This window comes from Myotis brandtii, unplaced genomic scaffold (genome assembly GCF_000412655.1).
Source record: "Myotis brandtii unplaced genomic scaffold, ASM41265v1 scaffold160, whole genome shotgun sequence".
Taxonomy (NCBI): Eukaryota; Metazoa; Chordata; class Mammalia; order Chiroptera; family Vespertilionidae; genus Myotis; species Myotis brandtii.
Genome location: NW_005355833.1, coordinates 1,308,265 through 1,333,444, shown reverse-complemented (window position 1 = coordinate 1,333,444; position 25,180 = coordinate 1,308,265). Strand labels below are relative to the sequence as shown.

At 49.1% G+C, this 25,180-nt stretch overlaps 2 protein-coding genes across 4 annotated transcripts in view; one reads left to right on the top strand and one right to left on the bottom strand.

The window, feature by feature from the left end:
• Window positions 1-5,997, top strand: part of AAGAB (alpha- and gamma-adaptin binding protein) — a 45,265-nt gene extending 39,268 nt beyond the window's left edge. The window contains exons 10-12 of the mRNA XM_014536297.1: window positions 3,013-3,117; window positions 3,581-3,630; window positions 4,280-5,997. Coding sequence (XP_014391783.1) covers window positions 3,013-3,117; window positions 3,581-3,630; window positions 4,280-4,357 — 233 coding nt within the window. The 3' untranslated portion in view covers window positions 4,358-5,997. The remainder of the gene's footprint in view (window positions 1-3,012; window positions 3,118-3,580; window positions 3,631-4,279) is intronic.
• Window positions 5,998-12,149: 6,152 nt separating this feature from the next.
• Window positions 12,150-25,180, bottom strand: part of SMAD3 (SMAD family member 3) — a 116,753-nt gene continuing 103,722 nt past the window's right edge. For 2 of the 3 annotated variants that reach the window (XM_005862078.1, XM_005862079.2), the window contains exons 6-9: window positions 24,755-24,967; window positions 21,622-21,759; window positions 18,886-19,030; window positions 12,150-16,444 (exon numbers count right to left, since the gene is read on the bottom strand). In XM_005862078.1, coding sequence (XP_005862140.1) covers window positions 16,321-16,444; window positions 18,886-19,030; window positions 21,622-21,759; window positions 24,755-24,967 — 620 coding nt within the window. In that variant the 3' untranslated portion in view covers window positions 12,150-16,320. The remainder of the gene's footprint in view (window positions 16,445-18,885; window positions 19,031-21,621; window positions 21,760-24,754; window positions 24,968-25,180) is intronic. The other variant, XR_001361275.1, reaches the window with a different exon arrangement.

Genomic DNA, 25,180 nt, shown 5'->3' with positions numbered 1-25,180 from the left:
GGAGCCTCTCCCGCCTCCTCAGCAGCACTAAGGATGTCCGACTGCAGCTTAGGTCTGCTCCCTGATGGTAAGTGGACATCCCCCGAGGGCTGCCGAGTTGCCAGAGGGATGTCTGACTGCCAGCTTGGGCCCGATCCCCCAGGGAGCAGGCCTAAGCCAGCAGGTGGACATCCTCCGAGGGGTCCCAGACTGCAAGAGGGCATAGACTGGGCTGAGGGACCCCCCTGAGTGCACAAATTTTTGTGCACCATGCCTCTAGTATATATAAAACCAACAGATGTAAAACACTTCAACTCCATGTTTCCCTCCTTTCTTTACTAAACTTATTTCCATTCTTCACCTCCCATTCACTCCTCAGTGCACTCCCATCTAACTTTTGCCTCCATTTCCCACTAAATCAGCTCACCAACAAACTCCATGCCACTGAATCTAATAGATGTCTTTCATTTCTCCTCCTGGCCTCTTGGCAGCATTCAATATTAGGGAGCAATCCCTTTTGAAACAATATCTTTTCTTGACTCACCCGACACATCTTAGTTGGGTGATTTTTCTGTCTTTCTGGTTATTCCTTCTCTTTCTTTAGAAACTTACCTGTTTTTTACCCAGCTTTTAAATATTGCCATTCTGCAATGCTCCACTTAAACTCCTCTTCCAAATCTGTAGCTAAAGCATGAAGTGGTTCTGTCCATATCCACAGTTCAATTATCATGTATACACAGACAAGTCACAAATTTTTATCTCTAGCCCTGTATGCCAGTTGCCAGCATGATATGCCCACTGAACTAAAACAAATTTATTAACCAAAATACATTTTTAACACCAAATTATCTATATGACATTGTAGTAGATACAAAGGATTATAAGTTATCATCCTTGTCTTCAAGGAGCTTACAGTCCAAAAATGCAGAGACAGGCCTTGTAATGGTTAAGGTTGTGGGCTTGAGTCCTAGACAACTGGGTTCAAATCATGGCTCTACCACTAGTAATGAAATGACCTGGAGTAAGTTAGTTAGCTTCCATGGGCATTAGTTTCCCCTTCTGTAAAATAGGGGTTAACAGATCTTTCCTTACAGTGCTGTAGCAAAAGTGAAATGGAATGGTGCAAGTTAAAGCACTCAGTGGTGCAGATACAAAGCAAACTCTCTTACTATGGTAGTCTTTAGTATAGCAATGTGGCGAGGTGTCAGAATACAAAGTAGCATATGCCAGTGCCAAGACAGTTCTGTAAACACGAAGTGTGGGAGCATTCAAAGGAAGGAGACAGACCTGTGTGTTGGGATGGTTGGCCTGGAGTGGAGGATGAGTTAAATTCTCATTAAACTTTGATAATGAGGCAACATGCTGAGATGGTAGTAGGAGTACAGAAGTTTAAACCAGCTTTACCTCTGAATTGTTGTAATTTTTGATGAGTTGTAATTTTTAAACCCGGATTTTTTCATGTGTGAATTGTGGACAGTGAAATCTGTCCTAGCCACCTTATATGGTTGTCAGTAATAGATGTGAAAATATACATTGTACAGTAAAAGATGGTGTAAATTTCAGGCATTTAGTGCTGAGTCGGTGTACCTTAGTGGAGAGTGTGGCCTATAGAGTTGGAAACACCTAAGACTGAACCCAAGGTCACATTTACTAGCTGTGACCTTGAGCACGTCACTTCAACACCAAGCTCTAGTTTTCTCATCTCTAAAATGGAAACTGTGTGCCTTGCCTCATTATAATGTTGTAAGGATAAAATAAGTTACTGCTCGTCTGTGAGGCCCACTAGCAGCCAAGCAGGGCGAATGAAGCCCTCTGAGTTGGAGGCCAGTACCTAGAGCACTCATTCAGTGGTGACTTTAATCAAAGCCAGGATTGACTGCCCTAGGATTCTGTGTATTTAGCACATCCTATATAATAAAAGCCCAAATGGTGGAACGACCAGAGACCAGAACACCACAGCCCCTCGCCCAGGCCGGCCCTACCCCCCAGGGAGCAGTTAGGGGGACCCCTAGGCAACATGATAGGATGCGAGTTTGATGGGAAAGTCGAAGAAATAGGGGGGAAGGTCTTAAGGGTCTGTGGGGTTGGTGTGGTCAGACCCAGAGTAGGTTTGGAGTGTGCTGGGGAAGGAAGAGGAACATCCGATTGGAAAACGGCTCAGCACAGTACCTTTCTCATTGCGAACCGGACGGCGCCAGCCGTGGACTGAATGGGCGGTTGTTTCAGGAGTGCGCTTGGGACTGACATGTTCATGGCAGCGGCAGTACTCCAGAAACTTCACGGATTCCAAATAGTAAACAGCTATCAACGTCAAAGAACAGAAAAATCCTCTCCAACTAGAGGCTCTGGACGTTGCAACACGACTGAAGGAAACACCACTTAAGGAGGAGCTAGAAAAACCAGAAGTATACGACCAGAGGATTGTGGGATTGTGTAGGACGCCAGGGCGTCTATTGCTAGAATGTGAGCCTGTTATTGTGCATGTACATAGTCAGCCCTATAGTCCTCAGTCTCACAGTATTTGGATGTGACTTCTGGCGGGAAATTATTTCGATTGAGGTTTGCTGTTCCATTGCAGCGAAGAAGACTTCCTTCCTTCCTTCCTTCCTTCCTTCCTTCCTTCCTTCCTTCCTTCCTTCCTTCCTTCCTTCCTTCCTTTTTACATCCTTATTGTTGAAAGTATTACAGATGTCCTCCTTTTTTCCCCATTGACTCCTTATAGCCCGCACCCCCACCCCACCCCAGGCCTTCACCACACTATTGTCTGTATCCATGGTTTATGCATATATGCATACAAGCTCTTTGGATGATCTCTTCCCCCCCCCCCCCCCCCGTGCTCCCCCCCCCCCCCCAGGGAGCGGTTAGGGGCGATCAGGCAGACAGGAGAGCAGTTAGAAGCCAGTGGTCCCGGATTGCTAGAGGGTGCAGGCTGGGCTGAGGGACTCCCCCCTCCCCACCCCCTGCGCATGAATTTCGGCACCAGGTCTCTAGTATATAAATAACGTGTGACAATGTGTTGAATCCTTATTTCAGATCCTATGTTAGATCTGGATATTCAAGAATTAGCCAGTCTTACTACGGGCGGAGGAGATTTGGAGAATTTTGAAAGACTGTTTTCAAAGTTAAAGGAAATGAAAGGTAAGCAGATGAATCCATTGTGCCTAACATGTTCCCATATTGTTACTCCCTGGTTTTATATAGTAGGATTTTATTTGGTAACTGCTAATTCTATTCCATTCTCTGGTCTCAGCTATCTTGAGAAATGTAGTTACTGGGAGACTGTGCCATCCTCTGGTGGTAAAAATCCCCTGGGGTAAATTTTCCTCTTCCTTTATTCTCTTTCCTCTTATTTTCCCTTCTTCTCTTGCCTCTGTTTCTTTCAGTGTGTCTCATTAATGTGGAGTCAGTGACACCCCTACCAATTTACTCACATAATTCCCATCTGGAGAATTTGTAAGACTTAAACTTCCTCACAGCTATAATGACTACACCATAAGCATGTCTTTGAAACCCATCTCCCATCTCCCAGTGTTAGAACATTGTACACTCCAGATTCTCTTGTGCTATTAGATGAATTTCTTAAGATATATTTTCCCCCTAGACAAGGCTGCGACACTTCCTCACGAGCAGAGAAAGTTGCATGCAGAAAAGGTGAGACAATCAGTCAGGTATTTATTACCTACAAAAGGTCCATACTGTTAGAATTATAGCACTTATTGATTGATTATACTTTTTTATTTCTAAAGTGTCTTAGTGTGAATTTTTCATTGGATTTTAACTTATAACTAATTGAATGTCTACACAGTAGTAACTTAGTTGCTGCAGTCAAACCAAGATTTTTCAAATGTATGTTGAGTGACATGGAACTTTCATTGAGACTCAGCATGTTTGCCTTCCTAACTATTGGGCTGGAAAACGCAGTTATTTTGTTTTAGTTTGTTATTACCAACGCAACACATGTTCTTAGCAGGAAACATATATGGTTTATGGTATGTGTTGTATGAATGTGTCATAATTTACCCACTGCACTTTTGGACAGGTCATGTGCAATTTTTGCTTCTATAAAGAGTGAAGCTCTGCATATCCTTACCCATCACCATAGTACACAACTCTGATTATATCTTGAGTGGAAATTTCTAGAAGTGGAAGTCCTGGGTCCGGATATTCAAGGGTTTTAATATATGTTGCCAGAGGGTTGGAGGGCAAGGTATAGAATTTTAGGTCTTAATCAAAGTGTGACATGAAATGAGCTGAAATTTAGCTGTTGGCTAAAATGTGTTGCATGTTTCTCTCGACACAGGTTGCCAAAGCCTTCTGGATGGCAATTGGGGGAGACAGAGATGAAATCGAAGGCCTTTCATCTGATGAAGAACACTAAATTACTCCTACTAGGGTTTGACTAACAAAGATGCTAACTCGCACTACCTGAGATACTTTCCTGTCAACCCCGTTACGTTTTGCTGAACTTTCCATTATCCTGTTGGCTACCTGATTTGTTCATAGGATCCTCTTAATTTTAGTTTTTAGTAGAGGGTTAAGGAGAAAGTTTTTCTCCCTCGGGATATTGTAAAGGAGTGAGGAGTATAATGACAGTAAGGACTGATAATTTTTCAGATATGCTTTTTTGTTCTAGGAATGGAAGGGAATGAGAGGCTCAGAGGTTGTGTGTGATTTGCCCAAGTTAAAGAAGAAGCCACTCTTAGTCAGCTTTTCTGGTGCATGCCCTGTGGTCACACTTGAGGATGCACATCAGGAGCTTGTGCCACCTTTCCTGGGTGTTCTGGATTTTCTGCTTCTGAGGAGCTTGCTGCTCTGAGCTTTGATGCTTTTGCATCAAAAGAAAGGAAGCAGCTGCAGATTCAATTTGTGCTATAGTACAGGTGGGGCCAGTGGCAGTGGCCCTCAGGTTAATATCTAGCTAAAAAGTTGCTCTGGGCATTTCAATTAAAGTATAGTGTCTGAGCTCATGCTAGAAAGTATTGAGGAGCCAGTGTAACATTTTAGACTATAATAAATGAGGCAAAGGTTTCCTACTCTGGTAGGGATAAAACAGATCCCTTTACAAAGTTGGGGGGTGAGGAGGGTGGGTGCGGTTTGCATGTGTGTAAGAGACAGAGAGGAACTTAAGTAATTCCCTATAATGGGCTGTTGAAACAGTCTGTGATCACACACGGAAGTTTTGGCATTGCCTTTATCATGAATAAACTCTTCTTCCTTAGAGTTTTCTTGAGATGTCAGAGCTGTGTTGTCACACTTTATACCCTCCTCTCTGAAAGACAGACCACTGCCTAATAGTAATACTAAAGAGTGAGTAAGGTAGAAAAGGATGTGAAAACATTAGGCAGTGAGTCCCTGAGTACCTTCTGTTACTTCCTGGGCTGAGTGGGTCAGCCCCTGGGGAACTGACCACCAAAGGGAAAGTTTCCAAAGGAAGAGTTGGAAATACAGCAAATAACCCATCACTGTGGTGGCCGCTGCATGGCTCTAAATGGCACAGGGTCCCAGAGCTGGGTGGTGCTGGCACCGGGGCTGAGCACTACTTCTTGGTCTAGTGTGCTCACTAGCAGAAACAACTTTCAGATCCCTGTGCTCCATCTTCCAAGCACTGGGACGTGAGGCAGAAGCAGAAGGAACGGAGGGTTCACGGTGCCAGGCCAGGGCGACCACAGGAGCAAAGGTTGCAGTGATTGGAGCATTCAGGAAGAGCCATTTCAGGGAACTTTGGTGGCTGTCTTGCTTGGTGACTTTTTTTTATTTACTATTCTGAAGGATTATTCACCATTCCATCAGTGTTTCTTTGAGATGACTGGATCAGCCATTCATTAGGAATATAAGGAAAGTTAGCTCCTTGCTGCAAAATAAAAGGTGGAACATGTTTTTCTTAAAATATGAGAGGTTTTAGAAAATACATTAGGATCATTGGTTAGAGAAAACAGACGAAAAAAAAAGCTGTGAACTTGAACTTGATTTTGTGGCTTAAACCAAGCCAGATGATTAAAATGTGATTTGTATATAAAATCTGCTAATGTGTATTATTATGATTTTGTTGTTTAGTAGAGGATGTATATGGAGAAGCCTTTCTTCCTTCATTGGATTAGGCATAAATAGTGAATAATGTAAGGGTTTGTCAAACTCACTATTTTGGATCCAACATGCATATGTATACTGACAACTCACGTTTTTAAGACCTCAGCTATCAGCCTCTTCTAGGGGAAATGTGGGATAAAAGAATCCAGTGGCATCTACTAAAGGCCCAGGTTAAGAAGAGTGATCATGAGCTAATCCTATATAATAAAGAGGTAATATGCAAATTGACCATCATACCCTCATACAAGATGGCCGTCCCCATGTCATCACAAGATGGCCACCACAAGATGGCTGGCAGGGGAGGGCAGTTGTGGGCGAGCAGGGGAGGGAAGTGGGGGGCGACCAGGCGGGCAGGGGAGGGAAGTGGGGGGTGACCGGGCCTGCAGAGGAGGGAGGGCAGTTGGGGGCGACCAGACCAGCAGGGGATGGCAGTTAGGGGTGACCGGGCCGGCAGGGGAGGGCAGTTGGGGGCGACTGGGCCAAAAGGGGAGAGCAGTTGGGGGCGATTGGGCTGGCAGGGGAGCAGTTAAGCATCGATCAGGCTGGCAAGGGAGTGGTTAGGGGGTGATCAGGCTGGCAGGCAGAAGCAGTTAGGGGCAATCAGGCAAGCAGGCAGGCGAGTGGTTGGGAACCAGCAGTCTTGGATTGTGAGAGGTATGTCCGACTGCAGGTTTAGTCCCGATCCTAAACACCCCCCCCTCCTGTGCACGAATTTTGTGCACCATGCCTCTAGTCTATATATATAAAAGCCTAAGTGACCAGTTGCTATGATGTGCACTGACCACCAGGAAGCAGATGCTCAATGCAGGAGCTGCCCACTGGTGGTCAGGGCACTCCCACAGCAGGAACGCCTCTCAGCTGACCAACCAACCAGTGCCAGACGCCAAGCTCACGGCTGGCGAGCGCTGCTGTGGCAGCGCTACCGAGAGGCGGCGTGGCACCCGGTCTGGGCTCAGGCTTCTCCTCGGCCGCCTGCTGCTTTGCACACTTCTACATCCCTCGGGGGATGTCGGACTGCCGGTTTTGGCCCGATCCCCAGATTGCGAGAGGGCGCAGGCCAGGCTGAGGGACCACACTGGTGCACAAATCCATGCAATGGGCCTCTAGTAGTGTAATAAAAGTTGTACTTTATCTAAAGTGACCTCTGTAGTTGCCATTCACAAATTATGGACTGTCCATCTGGGATTTAATATGAGAGAATTGTCTACCCCCCTCCTCTTGCAATATTTCTCTATTTGTATAACACACTGTTTGGCACATAGTGGGACCTTAATTTTGGTTTGTATTTGTATTTGATAGTTTGATGAATATTATCACAAAGTTTGAAGGTCCACGAGTGTTGGAAGGTAGGGAGAGAGACAGTAAGCTTTTTTCCCCCTGAGAAAATCGTGTGTTATGTAATAATTTTAGAGTGATGAAGACATAGTTATTTTTATAATTTTAAAATATGTTATCCTGCCAGGATATGAGAAGATTGACAGAAGCAGTTTGCTTGCTCTCTATTTATAGAACTTGGCCACATCTAATTCAGAGAAGCTGGAGATTCAGAGAAGCTAGACTTAGATGGCTGAGTAATATGGGATGTGGTTCAAGGACCATAGAGCATGTCAGGCCATTACTGCAAACCACTTATACCACATGAGATGTGATAAATGGCTAACTTCAAGTTCCCATCATGGAGAGGTGGGGATAAAGATGTTTGCCATGGCTGATGTTGCATCCCCTCAACCTCGGGCCAGTCTCTTAACAATGGCCATAGGGAGAGCACGTGGCGTGCCCCTTACCCTGCCTTGGCCTGCCATAGAAAGACAGTCTTAGAAGAATCACTGTCTAAGGGTAAGATGAGAGCTCCATGAAGTATTCTGAGCTTGTGTTTGCTGATGCAAAGCTAAATTTAGCAAACATGTGTCTAGTGTGGTCAGAGGTCCTGATTCATTAAATGCTCTGATTGATGGAGACAGACTTCCAGAAAATGCTGTAATGAGTTGGAGTTGTCCTTCACATACACACACCCAAATTTAAAAATAGGGAAGACAATTTAGCTACAGCATTCTGTCATTAAGTATCAAATTTCATTAAAAGATTGTAGGTGGAGAAATCGTAAAATATCTGGTCAAGTGTACCTACCTACTAGGATTGGCTTGAAAACAACACCCTATTAACTTTCCCATCATTTGTATATCTCATAAAGTAGCATGCTGACTATGTAGGGCAGAGTTCTAATTTTGATTTAGATTCTACTTGGAGGTTAGTTTAGTGATCCATGCTTGCACCTTTGGCATATAAACTCTTGTAGAAAGGGTCTTAGAAATTCTCTAAGTTTTATATTTTGGGCATGACCTATATGCCTGTTATTAACATCACAGGTCTTGCTCTTAATGTAGATTTCTTTATTCAGAGTGAAGTGTGTGTATGTGTGTGTTGCAGTTCTTCTAGTAGAGGAAGCGTCTTGCTCTGTTCCGAGGTGTTTCTGATTTGCAGAATGAAGAATTAAGAGAGGTAATAGCAATGTACGGGCCTTTTGTTGGAGCACCACTGAGCGCATTCCAGCTCTTGATGACTTACAGTTCTACTTTGTTTCCCATTGGAAAGTACTGATTTAAAACCAGGACTTAATAGTTATTACTGCATCTTTGGAACACAGGTTTGGCAAGAAAAGAACTTTTTTTCTCTAGACCCCTTTATATCTGTGTGTATATGTTGATAGACTCAAATACTCTCTCCCCATAACTACAAATTTGGGCATCACAAAAAGGGCACATATAGCAGTTCATGACCAGCCTTCCTGGTTCTCTCCTATGAAGGATGTGAACAGTCATTGCCTCTCCCCTTTCTCTTATCAACCAGGTGGCTTTAATGCTATAACCACATGGGCTAAGTGAGGCCTGGGGTAGGAACTGTAAGAAAACAGCAGCATAATTTAAGAGAGAAAAGATTCTCTTCATCTGAGCCCAAGGACTTGGTCTGCACCAATCCTGCTGCTCCAGGGAATTCTCAGGAAGTCATGTATGGTGAAGTTAGGTCTAAAAGGTGAGAAAAAGCAACTAACCTATTCCTTTAACCTGATGAAACAAGGATCCAGGGTTCAGCCAACACTGATTGGGAACTTTCTTGGTGCCAGACTGGGCCAGGTGCAGCAGAGGCTGCAGATTCAGCAAGGATGTATTTTCTCTGCTCTAGGAGCTCATCGTCCAACTCGGGTGAGAGGAGGGGACAAGCAAGATGAGGGCACAAAAGGTGGAATGCTGGGCAGAATGTGCAGAGCACCCTGACCAGCCCTAATTGCTTGTGGGAAGGAGAGCACTGTTGGGAGGAGTATAAAACACAGCTGGGAGCAGGGGTTCTCAAACTTGAGCCCACATCAGAATCACTTGGAGGGCCCCACCCCAGTTTCTGATTCAGTAGGTCCAGGGTGGGGCCTCGGAATGTGTTTCTACCATGATACTGATGTAACTGGTTAGTGACCACATTTTGAGACCCACTGACTTACAGGAAGTGATGCTTGCATTGAGCCGAAAGGATATGAATTTGGGCAGATAGGTGGAAGTTACGGCATGAACAAAGGTATGGAGATAACGCAAGGAGTTCTGTTGGGAAAACTCTAGTAGTCCAATTAGAGGAGTGGTGATGGGTAAGGATGGATTGATGTTGGAGAGAACCATGAAATCCTACTTTGTGGGGCCTGTGTTTCCTCTGGAGGTAATTGAGGAGTCAAGAAGTTTGGAGCAGAAGAGACATTAACTATAATTACACTCCAAGGAAATCGGGCAGTATTAGCCAACACTAATTAATTAGCACTATTTGGAGAGAAGCGTTGAGAAGGATTCTGAGGCTGAGAATGGACCCAGCACTGTGATTAGTGGTTTCACCATGGATAGAGAATGGTGGCAGTTTTGCCCCATATTTGCCATCCCTGGACTAGAGGGAGACAGATTAAGAGACTATTGGAATAGCTCTGATAAAAGGTCATCAGGAACTGTTTGGTGGTATTCCTATGGCTATTTATAAGGACTTACTATAGACTAGTACATTGGAAATGGATGCAAAGGTATTGCTGAGGTAGAATCTTATAAATATGGGCTCTAATTGATTCATTTATCTAACAAAAATATGCAGTGGTCAAAAGAAGTTGGGGGTATAAAAATAAGATACAAACTCTGCTCTCAGGGAACTCGCAGCCTAGAGGAGGAGAAAGCCATGGTGAAGACAGTTGAGAATGTGGTGATAGATTCACAGAGGGCTTCCTGGAGATGTCTGAAGGCAAAGCATTAGTGACCGTTAGCCAACAGAGCTGGTGGTGCGTGTCAGAAAGGCTGGGGCCAGGGTTAGCCTGGGGAAGAGGGGTTAACGTTCCAAGCAGAGTATAAGGAACAACCTGTTGCAGAGTATAAGGCAGCCAGCTGTGAGAGCGACATGGGGCCCAATGATGAAGGTCAAGTGGTCCGTGTTAAAGACCTTAGGATGTGTGCTGTGGCTGAGGGTGTGGGGGCATCTAAGGTCAGGTAGGTCACTGGGGGTGGTGCAGATGCTGCATGTACAGGAAAACAGGCTGGAGACTAGGAGAGTAATTATTAAGCTGGTGCAGTTGTCCGGGTGCTAGAGGACCTGTGTAGGGCAGTGAGAGTGGGAAACAGGACTGATTGGATGTGGGGAGTGAGGGAGGGTGGATGACTGTGACTTCTGTGGCTATAGGATGGGTAAATGGGGCTGAAGGCCAGAGGAGAGGGTGATGATTTAATAAGGGCAGCGGTGAATTTGCTTTTTAAGTTATGAGTTTGAGGTATTTGTGGCATCTCCACGTACCCTTAGCCCGCAGGCTGCTGGCTACAGATATGAAGCCTGGGATTGATGTCCAGGCTGTAAATACTGATTTGGAAGTCATTAGCATTTACGTGGCCTGAAATCCTGTGAATAGATGAGATCACTTGGGGAGGAACATCAAGAACACATGCAGTGGCTTGGGAACACCAACCAGACAGAAGGAGTAAGTGCAGGTACAAGAAAAAGAGGAGGTTGTGCCAAGGGGAGCCAGGCCATTCAGGGAGCAAGGCCTTTCTGAAAGGGAGGTTTGATGGACAGGCAGCAGAGGTGATGGAGAGCAAGGAAGAGATGTGCATCAGGCTGCTCAGGAGTTGGAGAAGGGGGAGAGGGAGCTAGAGAGAAGCTACTGATAAAAATGGGGAGTCAGGAAAGGAGTTAGCTCGCCACATATTTTTGTTAAATAGATGATTCAGTTTGTGGGTGTTATGTTTTAAATCACATTTGACAGGCAGCTGGAATTTAAAGTTTAGCTCAAAGGACAGGTTGGGTTAGAGGTATGGATTTGAGCCATTTGCTGAGAAATACAGATTAGATAAAAACCTTAGTGGGGAGTCTTTATAGGGCAGGAGGGGAGAATTGGCCAAATAATAATCACAAAGGGAGGACTTTGATGTAGTTCCTGTGAACTCTGCCTCCCTCCCTTCAGGAGGGGTCTGAACTCTGGTAAGGTCCTTAGAAGGAAGGCTGCTGTGTAAGTGGCCCAGCTAATGACTGTGCCAGCCCCATTCTGTCTTCCTCCTCCAAATTGTTTTAATCATCCTGGTTTTTAATCCACATCAGCTGGGGTCAGTGTAAGATTCGGCCAAGGAGAAAATGTTGAAGTCTGTCTTCTTGGGAGTTTAAAATGAATTTTCACAGGAGGCTAAAGAGTCATCTGAGCTGGAAACCTCACTTATGAATCTAAAACTGTCTCCATGCCTAGGGGAAGAGTAGTCTGGTGGCATCTAATCATTTCAAAGGCCTTTAAGTCCAGGGGAAAAGACTGCAAAGTGACAATGGAGAGACAGCAGCTGTAGGACCTGTGCGTGCCAAGGCAGATGCAACGGGGGTGGGACTTTTGACCCAGGGGCTCCTGCTGGCACTGCATGTGGCCCTTGGAGAGTGAGTGAGGCCCGTGGGATATTACATGAGGCTGTGGCACATCCTTGGTCAAAGGACATTAGGGCTTAGAGACATTTCTCCCTAGCGCCCCACTGGATTCCCTTGTAAATCCTCTCCCCACCCAGACACGGCAGCAAGAATGAGACTGCTCCAGGTGCAGGAGCTTTTCCAGGAAAAGTTTATTAGAAGGGCACTTAGAGGGAAGAGGAGGACAGAGGGGACAAATCTTTAATAGTACAATAGTACAATGCTTAACCAGGTGCTCTGCTCTTACGATACAAAAGTTAGAAAAAGCTAAAACACTATAAATACGTACATGCTTTTTACAAAGGTATTAAAAGGTCAGGCTGGCTGAGAAGTGAAGGTGGTCGACGTCGTCCATGCTCTATTCCCATTCCAAGAGTCCCGACCTGAACAGCCTTGTTGCAGGAGGGTGAGTGGAGGTGTCTTGGAGAAGGGGCTCCAGCCCTCCATGTAAAGTTCTCACCCCCAGGCAGGGAGAGGCCCAGAGCTGCCTGCTGTCACACGCCTCGACATGATTAGCGAGCCTGGGCTGGTGTGTCTGGATGCTGAGCCAAAAAAAGCCTCTGCGCCCTCAGCCCACATCAGAACTGGCTGTGCCTCCAGCTCTTCCCAGCCACTGGCTTTGGGAGGAGAGACCTTTCCAATTTTCTTCAAGAAAATTAAATAGTTGTCTGTCTTGAATAGTTATTATATAAATAGAAAACACCAGGATGCAAGAGTGTACATTACTTGAGCATAAAATCAATTACAGAATCACTGAGAAGTTCTCGATCCAGTTTACATGATAGGCAAGTTTGTTTCTGCAGCGTTGCCTGGATGTCCGGTCATTTCCTTCTACCAGAGATGCCTCATCTTCATTTTTGATCCATGTCCTCTATGTAAATTTTTCTACTTTCCCCCCGACTTGAGAAGTAGCTGATGCTCTTTAAAAGGGTGATATACATTTTGAAGATGGTTACTTGAAGGGATTCTGGAAGGGGACATTTATGCCACACAAAGAAAAATGATATGATACAACTTCAAGACATCGATGGAGATTTTGGGAAAACGCCCAACTCCGCCACTTCAAGTCACACAGTAAGGCACAGGGTCTGGAACTAAACTCATGCCCTCTCTTGCTACTGGTAACCCCTGGTAAGTAGTCCCACGAGCTGTTTGCGGATTCCTCTCCCTCCACCTTTTAAGGACTAGACAGAGTGGCCTAGTGGGGCTCTGCCCCTGCAGAGACGTACAGGGAGCCTCAGAAAGGGCAGCTAAGGATGAAGTCAGATAGCTGCCTTCTCCCGACTGCTCATACATGCATGACATGCACACACTGCTTACAGAAAACCTGTTTCTGCGGTCTGCGTAAAAGCTTTTAGCCTTGGAATACATCCACACTCTAGGAAGTCAAGGGGAGATGGAGAAAGAAAACAAAAACTAAGCACAAGATACGTGCTACAGCTCATTCCAATACATTAACAATGATTTTTAAAAAATAATCATGGTCGATTAAAAAAAATACAGCACAGACAACATAAGGACAATGGAAAAGTCTGCCAGCAGCCTTGCCCTCATGTGTTCTAAGAGTCAAAGTCCCTGCTCCTGACTCTAGGCTTGTCTCAAAATGTCAGGTCTTCTACAGCCCGCCGGGAAGCTGGCCAACTGAGATGATGTTCCAGCACAGGCCTGTAACCGGAACCGCTGGGCGGCTCCCTACGTGTGCTCTGGAAGGATCGAAGTTACTAAATAAAGTTTGGAAGGGGGAGGAGAGGAAAGGGAATAGAAGTTGGCTCCTGGGGGAGGTGCTGAGGCCCCGCGCCCCAGGGCTAGCTACTCTGGGCTGCAAGGTGAAGGCAACCTGGTGGGGAGCCTGGACAACTACACTTAACTGCTACCTAACAGCTACTGTCACCCTCTAGAACTGCCCTGGTTTCCTCTTGCGCCTTTCAGCTGTCCTTTAAAAAAGCTGTTAAATGTATAAATGCCTTTCATACAACAGGACTTAAAAAATATAACTAGTTTTGTGACAAAGAAAGGACACTGTTGTTACACATGCCCCAAAGCACCTGTGCAGCCTCTGTGACCAGAGCGGCCAGGTCCTAAGCTCTGGGTAAGACCAGATTGCGTTCAGTGGTGCCAAAGGTCGGCTTACCTGCATTTTCCTTCTGCTGCCTCCCACAGGAGTCTAGTCTACAAAGAAAAAGGACCAAGTAAGTAGCTTTTGGAAAAACACAAAGCATTGAGGGTTCTAAGGCACCATTCATATATAGCCAAACACGGCCGTTCAATCACCAAAGTTGGGCTGTACCTGAAGCTAAGTTGCCAAGTACCTACAGGACAGCCGGTGCCATAGGAAGCCCTCACAGGATCGTGTAGCAGGTGGAGAATGCAGGCCCTCAGGAACCGATGCCCATGGCTTTTAGGAGAGGCCACAGTGGAATAATGCGCACCACAGGTCAGACCTGACCGGGAGTACGGCTGCACATCCAGGCGTTCCGACGGCCTCCTGCACCGGTAAGCAGCAGTCCACGGGTCCTTTCACACCAGGCACAAACTTCACAGTGTTTGGCCCTCAGGTGGAATGCGGAGCTGTGCATTGTCTCAGTTCTGTCAGTGGCCCTGTGAAGAGACTAGCACAGGTCTGGCAAGTGCTGCTCCCGTCTGTCTCTTCCTGTGTCCTCAGGAGGCGTGGTGAGCAGCTCCCACCTGGAAACCTCAAGGCTGGGGCTTCAGAGGCGTAGGATCCTGCAGGCGAGGCTCTGGCAAGCCTCCCACCTCTCCACGTAGCATCAGAAATGTCATCACATTTGAGGTGGATAACCTGCCAAAAGTATATACTTTCTTCCCTTCACCTGGAATTAAGACAGGACTTCCATAGGAAACCCCTTTATTTTTCCTGGTAGAAATTCATGCAAAAATATGGGATAAGTCGTTTCATATAAAAACAGCAGCAAAGAATAAAGTACCAATTGCAAGTAGCAATGCTGTCTGCTGTATTCTGCAAAAGGGCTCTTTTTTTTTCCAGTTGAAATAATTCATAATACAGTTGAAATAATTCATAATAGTTTCCTCACTAATTGCCACTGGGAGCAGTACTTATTACACAATATAACTGCTAGAGTTGTCACTGATAATCCTCTACGAGAACTAGATAATCTTATACCCCAGGGGAAAGATGACAGACCTCTCTGCACCAAGCCTGCAATTTTCAAAGGTGTAAAAAAATGTCAATAGCCCTTTCATTTGCCTATGTTGGCCTGAGAGTTTTCCCTCCTGGTGAATTTGCTTCTGTTAATTTCAGTTTCCAAAACTGCTGGCAGGTGTCTTCTCAACAAAAGCTGCACCTTGGGGGAGATGTCGTGGGTCCCACTCTGGTTTCCAGTCCATGTGCCAGCCCAGGATTTAAGTATAAAACAAAGAGCACATGATAAAGCTCATTAAATTAATGCAATTGACTACATAAACAGTAGCCCAATGCACGAGAATATGAAGTGAGCTCTGACGCCTGGGACCCACACAGTGTAGTGCTGCCGTAGCCTGGATGCCATCACTCCACAACACCTCTTGCTTTCTGTGAATACTTCACGTAATTCAAATCTCTCTGAGATTAATGTGACAAACTGTACATTGCATGTGCACTGAGCCTCAGCAGATCCTTCTAACTGCTCAAAGTGAGAAAGGACACCTAAGAGCGTTTTTGAAAGAGGTCACTCCCACCAGCTTTCCCCACTGCCCCTGGCGGTCTGAACGCTGGTTCACACCAATCCCTTTGCTCTGAGCGGGAGGAGACCACAAGCCCCTCCCAACCCCAAGTCAGCCCAGTTCCCAGTGCAGGGTCCGCTGAGGGAGTGCTGGGGCTCGCGGTGCTCAGCTCAAGAGGCATGTGTCAAAAGCGCCAGAAGGTCGGGCATGGGGTTTACTCACACCCCTGCAGGCTCGTCCCTACCTGGAACACCCAAGGTGAACTCCACACTCCAGGCCTTTGCGTGTTGGACAGTGCCATCCCAGACTGCTGTCATCGAGAAAGGAGGGGGCTCGGGGGAGGGGGCAGGTGGTGACATACTACCTGTTTGCTCAAGCCACCAAAGCAGAAGGCATTTCTTGCCCTTCAAAATTGGGCCAGAGGGCAAATGTTTGGCAAACAGCTGTTCATAAAACCCATCTCTGGGTTTGCTTCTGTGTTTTGGAGAACAGGTTGGTGCCACTTTGGTTGAGGGAGAAAAATGTCTTCTTCCTTGACAACAGTGAGTTGAGTCGAGTTCCAGTTTTCTCCACCTCCTCTGTGGCCATTTTCCCCAAGCCCGCCCTCCCCTTCACCCACTGTCTCTAAGACACACTGGAACAGCGGATGCTTGGGGAGCCCATCTGGGTGAGGACCTTGTCAAGCCACTGCAAAGGCCCATTCAGGTGCAGCTCGATCCAGCAGGGGGTGCTGGTCACCGTCTGTCTCCTACAAGACATAGGGAAAGGGAAAGGGGTGGGAGGTGTTTAAAATGTCCAGAAGGACACACAGATAAGTACACCTTTTCCTGCTTCGCTGACAGTCTTCTCCCCAGAGTCATAGATAGACCCTGGCTTGCTAGACCCCGAGGACCCTAGAGGTGGTGCCGATAACTTGCAGAATCTGCCACGCCCAACTCTCCGACCAAGAAGAGCTTTGCGTGAATCAGGTTCTCCTGATGGGGAAGGAGATGGCCCTTAAAGAGTTAAAGTGGAAGGCAAATTCCAGGGCACCCCAGAGGCCCACCAGTGGCTGTGAGGGGCCCCTGACAGCCTTCAGCCTGAACAAAGGTCTCCCCGGGCCCCCTCTGTCCTGAATGGGCGCCTCAGTTGCCCCGGCCCAGCCCCAGCAGGCCGCGATGACGTGTGTCTGTCTGATTGAGGGGTGTTTTTTACAAAGCGCCGACAGAGTCCGCATGCCGTCGGTTCCCAATGTGCTGATATAATTCCCATCTATGGCCTTATTTTGGAAAATCTTACCAGCAGAGTGAGCCATGAAACAATTACTGGAAAAAACCAGGGCACACCACACGTTTCTTTTCCCCAAAGCACTTTGTCTGCATTCAGGCTGGTTGGTGACGCAGCCCGCAGGCGCGCTCCCAAAGGCCTCCGCTGAGCAAAGGCTATCTGCTGAGGCCGGCGCGGTGCCAGCTGGAGGTGAGAGGCCTGGGCCCGGGCCTGCTTTCGGCCACCTCACAGAGAAGGGATGAAACCTTACTCTCCTTGGCCCAGGAGGCAGGAGGAGGGCAAGGCTGTTCTGGGAAGGGGCCGCACCCACCAGTTAGGCTGCCCTGCGGTGCTGCCAGGTGGCAGTGACGTGGTGGGCCGCCCGGGACGGGGTGTGCTGGCACCGTGTCCAGCGCGGTGACACAGTGCCCCCAGAGAATGGCTTCCGCCACCAAGGGGCCTCTTCCCAGCACTTGAAGCTGAGGGCGGTGGTGCCACGCCAGGTCAAGGGCCACTGGCCTCAGGGCACCGCCCGCCTTGCCTCACCCCAGGGGAGGGCGAGAAATGAGCTTGCAGACTCACCCTGGGTGCCTGCCTGACCTGGGGGCCTGAGGGTGGCCCTCGGGACTGTAGTCTGATGTAAGAAGAGCAAATGGACCTCCCTCTGGTTCTTTTCCATTGGGCCCATCTTTAAACACTTCCCTTCCCCAGTAAAATATGTGTATTAATTTTCTAACCTTTCAACTCTTGGTCCCCAAGTGATTTTAGCCAGGGCTAAAAGGTGGGCTAAAACGTCCCTTGGGCTAGGCCTCTGGGCCTGGGCTAATCGCAGGCCATTAAAACTGTGTGGAGAGTTCTCCTGAGGTCTGACCCCTTTAATTGCTCAATTGGCCACTCCTGGGGTTCAGGAAGACCCCCACAGACCAAGGCGCTGTGTTCCCTGGCACTGTGGGGCATACAGGGAACAGCAGCTAGAATACGGTAAATGGGAGAGGAAGATTTCACGGACCCAAATCCTCTAATGAGAATCTGACTTTCCATAAGTCATGCTCATCTGGATTTCATTATAAACGGTGGCCCGGAGCCAATACTGAAATGGGTTTGGCTTGGGTGCAGAATGACTGCAAAACAAAATGGATTCCAAACATCTGGAAAAATGAAGAGAAGGGGAGAGTAACTTGCAAGGCGCTGGCTCCTGCTGATGTATGGGTACCTCTGCGTCTGCCTCAGGGCTGGGCTGGGGCGCGAGCGGGAAGCGGGGGCTGTGAGCAGGAGGGGCCCACAGCCCTGCCTCTCAGGAGACCCCCGTCCAGGTGTGAAAGAGAAGGGCCTGGATTCTCTAAGCCCAAACCCGAGTGGTCTCAGAGCCTCAGAGCAGACCAGGGCAGCCCTGACCAGTGTTAGGTTAAACCAGTATCTGAAATTCTGAGAGACACCGTTTCTCTTTTGAGCAAGTCAGCTCTGTTCCTCTATGACTACCCAGATCTCCTCCTCCTCCCCTGATTCTCAGTTATTTAATGTTCCACGTGCTCAGGGTCACCCAAGTCAGAGATGGAGCCACAGAGGCTGGAAGGAACGAGGAGATGAAAAGGTGACTCCCTGGAGCAGGTCGTGCTAGACCCATCTGCCCAAAATGAACAAGGAAGCCAAGAGGGCACCACCTAGGTTCAGCCTTTCCACAAACGATGTGGCTTTGGGCAGTCACTTTCCGTCCCCAGGCCTCACCTCAGGGTAGTGTGAGGTGGCAGGGAGCACGTGTCTGAGGCTCTGGGCCAGCACTGCTCAGCTCTTCCTTATCAGCCTGCCAGGTCGAGGCCTCCTGGATCCCTGCCTCTGTTCTTTGGGCGAGGGCTGGCCTGGGTCGTCTCTGAGGGGGCCCTGCTCTGCTGTGTGGAGCCCCCTGCCGTCCTTGGGCCCTCAGACATGTGCCCCCCAAGTGCTGACCTGTACTCTGCTCCCCAGCCTTTGACGAAGCTCATGCGAATGGTGCACATGCGTGTCAGCTGGTAGACGGCCTCGAAGCCCTGGTTGACGGACTGAGCCAGGAGGGCAGCAAACTCCTGGTTGTTAAAGATCTTCAGGTTGCATCCTGTCAACAGAACAAAAACGGTGCTCCTGAGGACGAAGGCCGGGCGTGTCCGGTGCTCCGCTCCTGGCTAAAACCACCCCTGGGTCACCCGGAAGGTCCTAACTCACACCTCCTCCACGCTCGGCACCCTGCCCTGAAGCCATGCCACCTCCATGGGGGTACCGCTGGCATAGGTGAGGGGGAGAATTAAGCACTGGCCTGGAAGCTCCAGCTCCCAGAGCTGTGGGGAACACTGGGGAAGGCAGTACAGTGGGCCACCAAGAACAAGGGAGAGGGTTTGGAGAGGTGGGCCTGCCCTGGGCTAAGGGAACAGAGAGACAAGGGACCCGAGCCAGAATGCCCACGGCTGTGTGGGGTTTGGCCGACCACCTGGGGAAAAATGACCCCTTGTCATTCAACAGAGTGAGTGGGGCAGAGACAGGCCAGCGGAAAGCTACGCCTGACATCCCATCACAGAACTCATCCCAGGGTCCCAAGGCACCTCCCGCCAGCTCCTCTGAGTCCACCTCATGTTGGGGCCAGGAGGGAGGGAGCGATCTGGGCCCCTTTTTGGCCTCTGGGCACCAGGCTGGGTTGGGGTGACATTCACAGCAAAGTGAAGGTGTGTGTCTAACTCTCCAGGCAGTAAAACTAGAGACAGGCACAAATAAAGTTTATAACAAATCTCTTGTTTGAAGTCCTGCCACCCGAGTGCCAGGAATGTGTTCCCCAGAAAAAATAAAGACAAAAGCACATGCTGGAGATGCCCGAGAGGTGAGCTGAGGTGACACTGACCAATGGGCCAGCAGGAGGCTCCGAATCTTGCTGTGTGACTCTGGGCTGGTCACTTTCTCTTTGTAAGCGGGTGTCTCCTTTATAAAATGAGGGGCTGGCCTCAGAGGACCCTGAGCGAGCGTTGACATTCTATGAGCGAACAAATACCACCATAGCCAACTCAGCCCTCACCGAACAGAAGGGGGGAGGGCTGGGGAAGGGAGTGGGCAGAATGCCAAGAATGCAACCCAGCTTCCTCTTCTAGTTTTCTCCAGGGGGAGCGTGGTGAGGTAGGGCCAAAGGAGCTGAGCCAAACAGAGGAGCACGAGGCTCAGGAGTCACACAGTCAGTCCTGGGTTCACCTGGCTCAGCCACTTACTAGCTGTGCACTTTGGGCAGGTGGCTTAACCTCTCTGAACTGGTCTCCTCAATATGCCTCCTCACCTGAAGAGCCAGAATACCTGGGGAAGACTAACAGCAGAGAGATAAATGGACTCTGTAGGCACAACCACACAACGTTCTGGGAACGCAGAGCACTCATCATTTCGGAGTATCTGGGTTCTGACGTTGGCTTTGCCCAGGACCCAGGGTTCCACTCTCATCTGCTCCTCAGTGGGCAGAAAAAGACAAGCCACACCTGCCTCACGGTCCTCGGCCTGACCAGGGCCACACCAGCTGGTCACAGGGCCACACCAGCTGTGTGCCCCGTGGTTACGCTGCACACCCTGTGAAAAGTGGGCTTTAGCTGGGCCATCTGCCTCTGTGTTCTAAGTAGGGAACTTAGCTGGGATCGGCCTCCTGCCTGGTCTTGCTCCCCAGGCCTGGCCCTGTCCAAGCCACCCTTTCCTGGAGTACAGGTGGGATTCATCAGCCCTGCGCAGAAAACCCTCAACACGCCCTCGCTGGTTTGGCTCAATGGATAGAGCATCAGCCTGTGGACTGAAGGGTCTCGGGTTTGATTCTGGTCAAGGACACATGCCCGTGGGTCAGACTAGACCAGGTTGCAGGCTCCATCCCCAGTAGGGGGCATGCAGGAGGCAGCCAATCAGTGATTCTCTCTCATCACTGATGTTTCTATGTCTCTCCCCGCTCCCTTCCTCTCTGAAACCAATAAAAACATATTTTTTTTTTAAAAAAAAAGAAAGAAAACCCGCAGCAGTTCCCCAGAATAAAAGCAAAACTTTTATGTCCTTCCATGGCTGGGTCCCCTCATGCTTGCTAAACATTTCCCGTCTTCTACATGGCCTCGCCTCCAGCCAGAGTGCTGCCCCTGTGTGCCTGCCCTCCACCCCCTCAGGCCCTCGCCGTATTGTCCCCTCAGCCTGGAACCCCTCCCCGTCCTCACCCCTCATCGCCCTGTGCCTATGCTTCTCCTCCACGAGGGGGTCCCTGGTCCACCCCACAGTTAAATGCTTGTCCTCCTGAATCCAAGAGCACCTTCTCTGTGCTGCTCTGCACACTCCGCTGGTGTGTAAGGTCTGTGGAGGCGGCAGCAGGGCCCTGCACCCTCCGTCCCCTGTAGCACCACCTGCTGTGCCTTTTGTGGAAGGAAGGGAGGAAGGAAGGGGACTGCCTGAGCGTCCACACACACAGGGCACTGAGCAGGTGCCCAGGGGTCAAAGGCAGGTCCGTCCGATGCTGTGTCTGCTCCCTAGAGGGCCAGGGAGGGCGCTGTAAGGAGGTAAGGCTCAGAGAAAACCCAGATGGAGCACCTGCAGGTTGGCCATGCCAACCACGAGGAGGAGCAAACATCAGGAACACAGCAACCTCCCCAGCAACCCAGGCATGTGCCATGGGGGAGAGGAGCTCAGAAGAAGGGCGTGTGGAGGTGTGATTACCTGGTGGGATCTTGCAGACGGTGGCGGGGTGCCAGCCATAGCGCTGGTTACAGTTGGGGGACTGCACGAAGATGGCGCTGTCGCTGAGGCACTCTGCGAAGACCTCCCCTCCGATGTAGTACAGCCGCACGCCTCGCCCTAGGGAGACTCGGGTCAGACCAGACCAGGGCGCCTGGCCCCACACGGTGGCCCAGAGCCGGCTGGGCTCGCACAGGGGCAGAGCCAGCAAGGCCAGTGATGGCGAACCTATGACACGCGTGTCAGAGGTGACACGCGAACTCATTTTTTTGGTTGATTTTTCTTTGTTAAATGGCATTCAAATATATAAAATAAATATCAAAAATATACATCTTTGTTTTACTATGGTTGCAAATATCAAAAAATTTCTATATGTGACATGGCACCAGAGTTAAGTTAGGGTTTTTCAAAATGCTGACATGCCGAGCTCAAAAGGTTCGCCATCACTGAGCTAGGCTCCAAGTGACTGGTTCTTTCCAGCTTCACCAGGCACATGGGACCCAGAGCTCAAACCTAACCCACATGAGGGGGCATGATGGGTGAGGCTGTGTTCCTAAAGCCAGAGGCAGCAGATGACGAGAGAGGGGCCTGGGGGAAGCCTCAATTCAGCCTCTGCCACTGACCAGCCACACCTCAGTGACTTACTCCAACCTCTGAGCTAAGGTGGGGACAGTAATGACACCCACCTCACAGGGGTGCTGTGAGCCACACAGTAAGTGCCTGCAATGCGTCATCTGATTTCTGCTACTAGTCCCCTCCCCTCCAAGTTTCAGAAATCTGTTCAGTAAACCTACAGAGCTCCCTCCCCGAGGCAGCAGACGCCAGGAGCCCTTCACAGCAGGGGTGACTTACTGCCACACTATACCTTTCTCCCCTCAATGCAGTTTTCAAGAACATTCCATAGGTTTATATCATTTACCTCTCCTTCATCTCTTAAATCCACTCCAGATGGACAGAAATTATTTTTAAATTGGTTCTGCAATTCAAGCAGTTACGTAAACACTCTGACAATGAGTTCCCCATGCAGCCGGGGGGGGGGGCGGGGGGGGGGCTCCCTTCTCCTGCAAGGAAGGGCTCCATTCAGCTCCTAGGGAGGAGGTCCCGAGGGCTGGGAAATGGAGCCAGACTACAGGCACAACGTCAAGTGGGAAGGAAACCAGACGACGAACTGACGGGCCATTGGAGGTCCTCCTGTCTCCTCACCCCGTTACTGTCCCACCCCCATCACTCCCCATTCCTTCTTGGTTCAGTGTTATAGGACAGACTTGGGGTTCTCAAGGAAGAACCTCTGTGCATGTCCATCAAGAGTGGGAGGCAGTCCTGGTCGGGTAGCTATCTCAGACACAAAAAGTTGTCAGTTCAATCCCTGGTTGGGACACATACAGGAAGCAACTGATCAATGCTTCTCTCTCACATCGATGTTTCTCTCTCTCTCAAAAATCAATAAAAATATATCCTTGGGCACAGCCAGTGTGCTCAGTGGTTGAGCGTTGACCTAAGAACCAGAAGATCACGGCTCGATTCCCGGTCAGGGCACATGCCTGGGTTGCAGGCTCAATCCCCAGTGGGGGGCATACAGGAGGCAGCTGATCAGTGATTCTCTCTCATCATTCATGTTTCTATCTCTCTCTCTCCCTCTCCTTTCCTCTCTGAAAGGATATATACATATATCTATGTGTGAGGATTAAAAAAAAAAGTGGGAGGCAGAAGTGGAGGTGGGGAGCCCCAGACCAAGAGAACAAAAATATTTTGTTACGGTAATTTAAAAAAAAATTTAAAATATAGAAAAGTATAAAGAGAAATCAGCAACTCCCAAGATCAGTATCTTCTTTTAAGTAAAGTAACGGGAGGCCATCTGGGAAGGACGAGGGCTCAGGGCAGGGGCTGTTTGTCACGGACTGTGTCACACTTGCTGTCTGGCCCCTGCAGGGCTCTGCCCCTTCCTGGGCAGCAGATGATTCCTGAAAACGAGCACACGGGTCTACCTATAGCTCCAAACTTTTCTTCTCTCAACTTCAAAAGCCTCTCTTCACCTGTTAATGCCCAAGATCTCACACACATAAGCAGCGGTGCTCTGGTCCATGCGGGCCTGACCCCGCTGCCCTGCCCAGTTTCTGGCTTTGCCCTGGAGCCCCTCAACCAGCCCTGGGGGCTGTGGATGCTGCCAGAGAATCCCCCCCTGCACCCACTACAGTGCCAAGCACGTCAAACTCGCGGCCAGTGGTCCGCATGCCTCCATTCCCATGGCCTTTCTAAGTGACTCTGGGTCACAGAATTATGAATATCCTTAGTGTGATAATTTTACGAGCAAACCAAGTGATAAATATCGAGGCTTCATCGTGCCTAACCTAGGTAATCTTGTCCTGTGTTTTGGGTGTTGGAAGGCAGAACGCCAGCAGCAGTGGTGTCCCAGCAGTGGGCAGTTCATACTATAAGTTTCTAAAATAATCATAATCATGTACGAAATTAACAAACAAAAGATCACACCTCCAAGACGGACTACCCACCTATCCACCCATCAGTTGTTTAAGTGCACAGTTATTAAGAGAATCGCATATGTGTCCTAACCGGTTTGGCTCAGTGGATAGAGCGTCAGCCTGTGGACTCAGGGTCCCAGGTTCGATTCCGGTCAAGGGCATGTACCTTGGTTGCGGGCACATCCCCAGTAGGGGGTGTGCAGGAGGCAGCTGATAGATGTTTCTCTCTCAGCGATGTTTCTAACTCTCTATCCCTCTCCCTTCCTCTCTGTGGAAAAATCAATAAAATATATTAAAAAAATAAAAATAAAAATCATCATTCTCCCCTTTTTTTAAAGAAAGAGAGAACCGCATATGTTGCCTTTCGTACAGATTCCTCTTTCTTGTCCCCTTAAGTGAAGTGTTTTCCTCTGTGGCTTTCAAATGTTCAGAGACGATCCGTCTGTGTCTGTGAGTGAGAATGACCAAGCAACCTGAACTCTACCTTTCTGGTCCCTAAACAAGACAATACAAAACGGGAGGGTGGGGATGGGGCAGAGTCCTCTCCCCAGTCCCTAGCAGGAGGCCCAGCACGGAGGCTGCACTGGGGCCAGGGGTGGGAGAGGGGGGAACTGGCAGCCCCTTGCCCTTGCTCTTACCAATGTGCCTCCGCGTGAGCTCCACGGCGGCGTTCCTGTTGACATTGGAGAGCAGCCCGAGGCAGAAGCGCTCCGAGTTGGAGGGGTCGGTGAAGCCATCCACTGTCATGGAGGGCTGCGAGGCGTGGAATGTCTCCCCGACACGCTGGTTCAGCTCGTAGTAGGAGATGGAGCACCAGAAGGCTGGCTCGCAGTAGGTGACGGGCTGCAGGTCTGGGAGACAGGCCAGGCTGCGGGTCAGTGGGGTCCCCCGGATGCTCCAGAAGACTGTTTCTCCACCTCTCAGAGGGCATTACCATCCCTGCCCTCATGCCTTTTATTGTCTAAAACTTGCAGGATCCCATGGCCTCAATACTCAGGTGTTGGGAGAAGTTCCCACCAGCCCCTTTGGTTTTAGTTCTCAGGGCCCTGTCCTGCCTGGCCTGG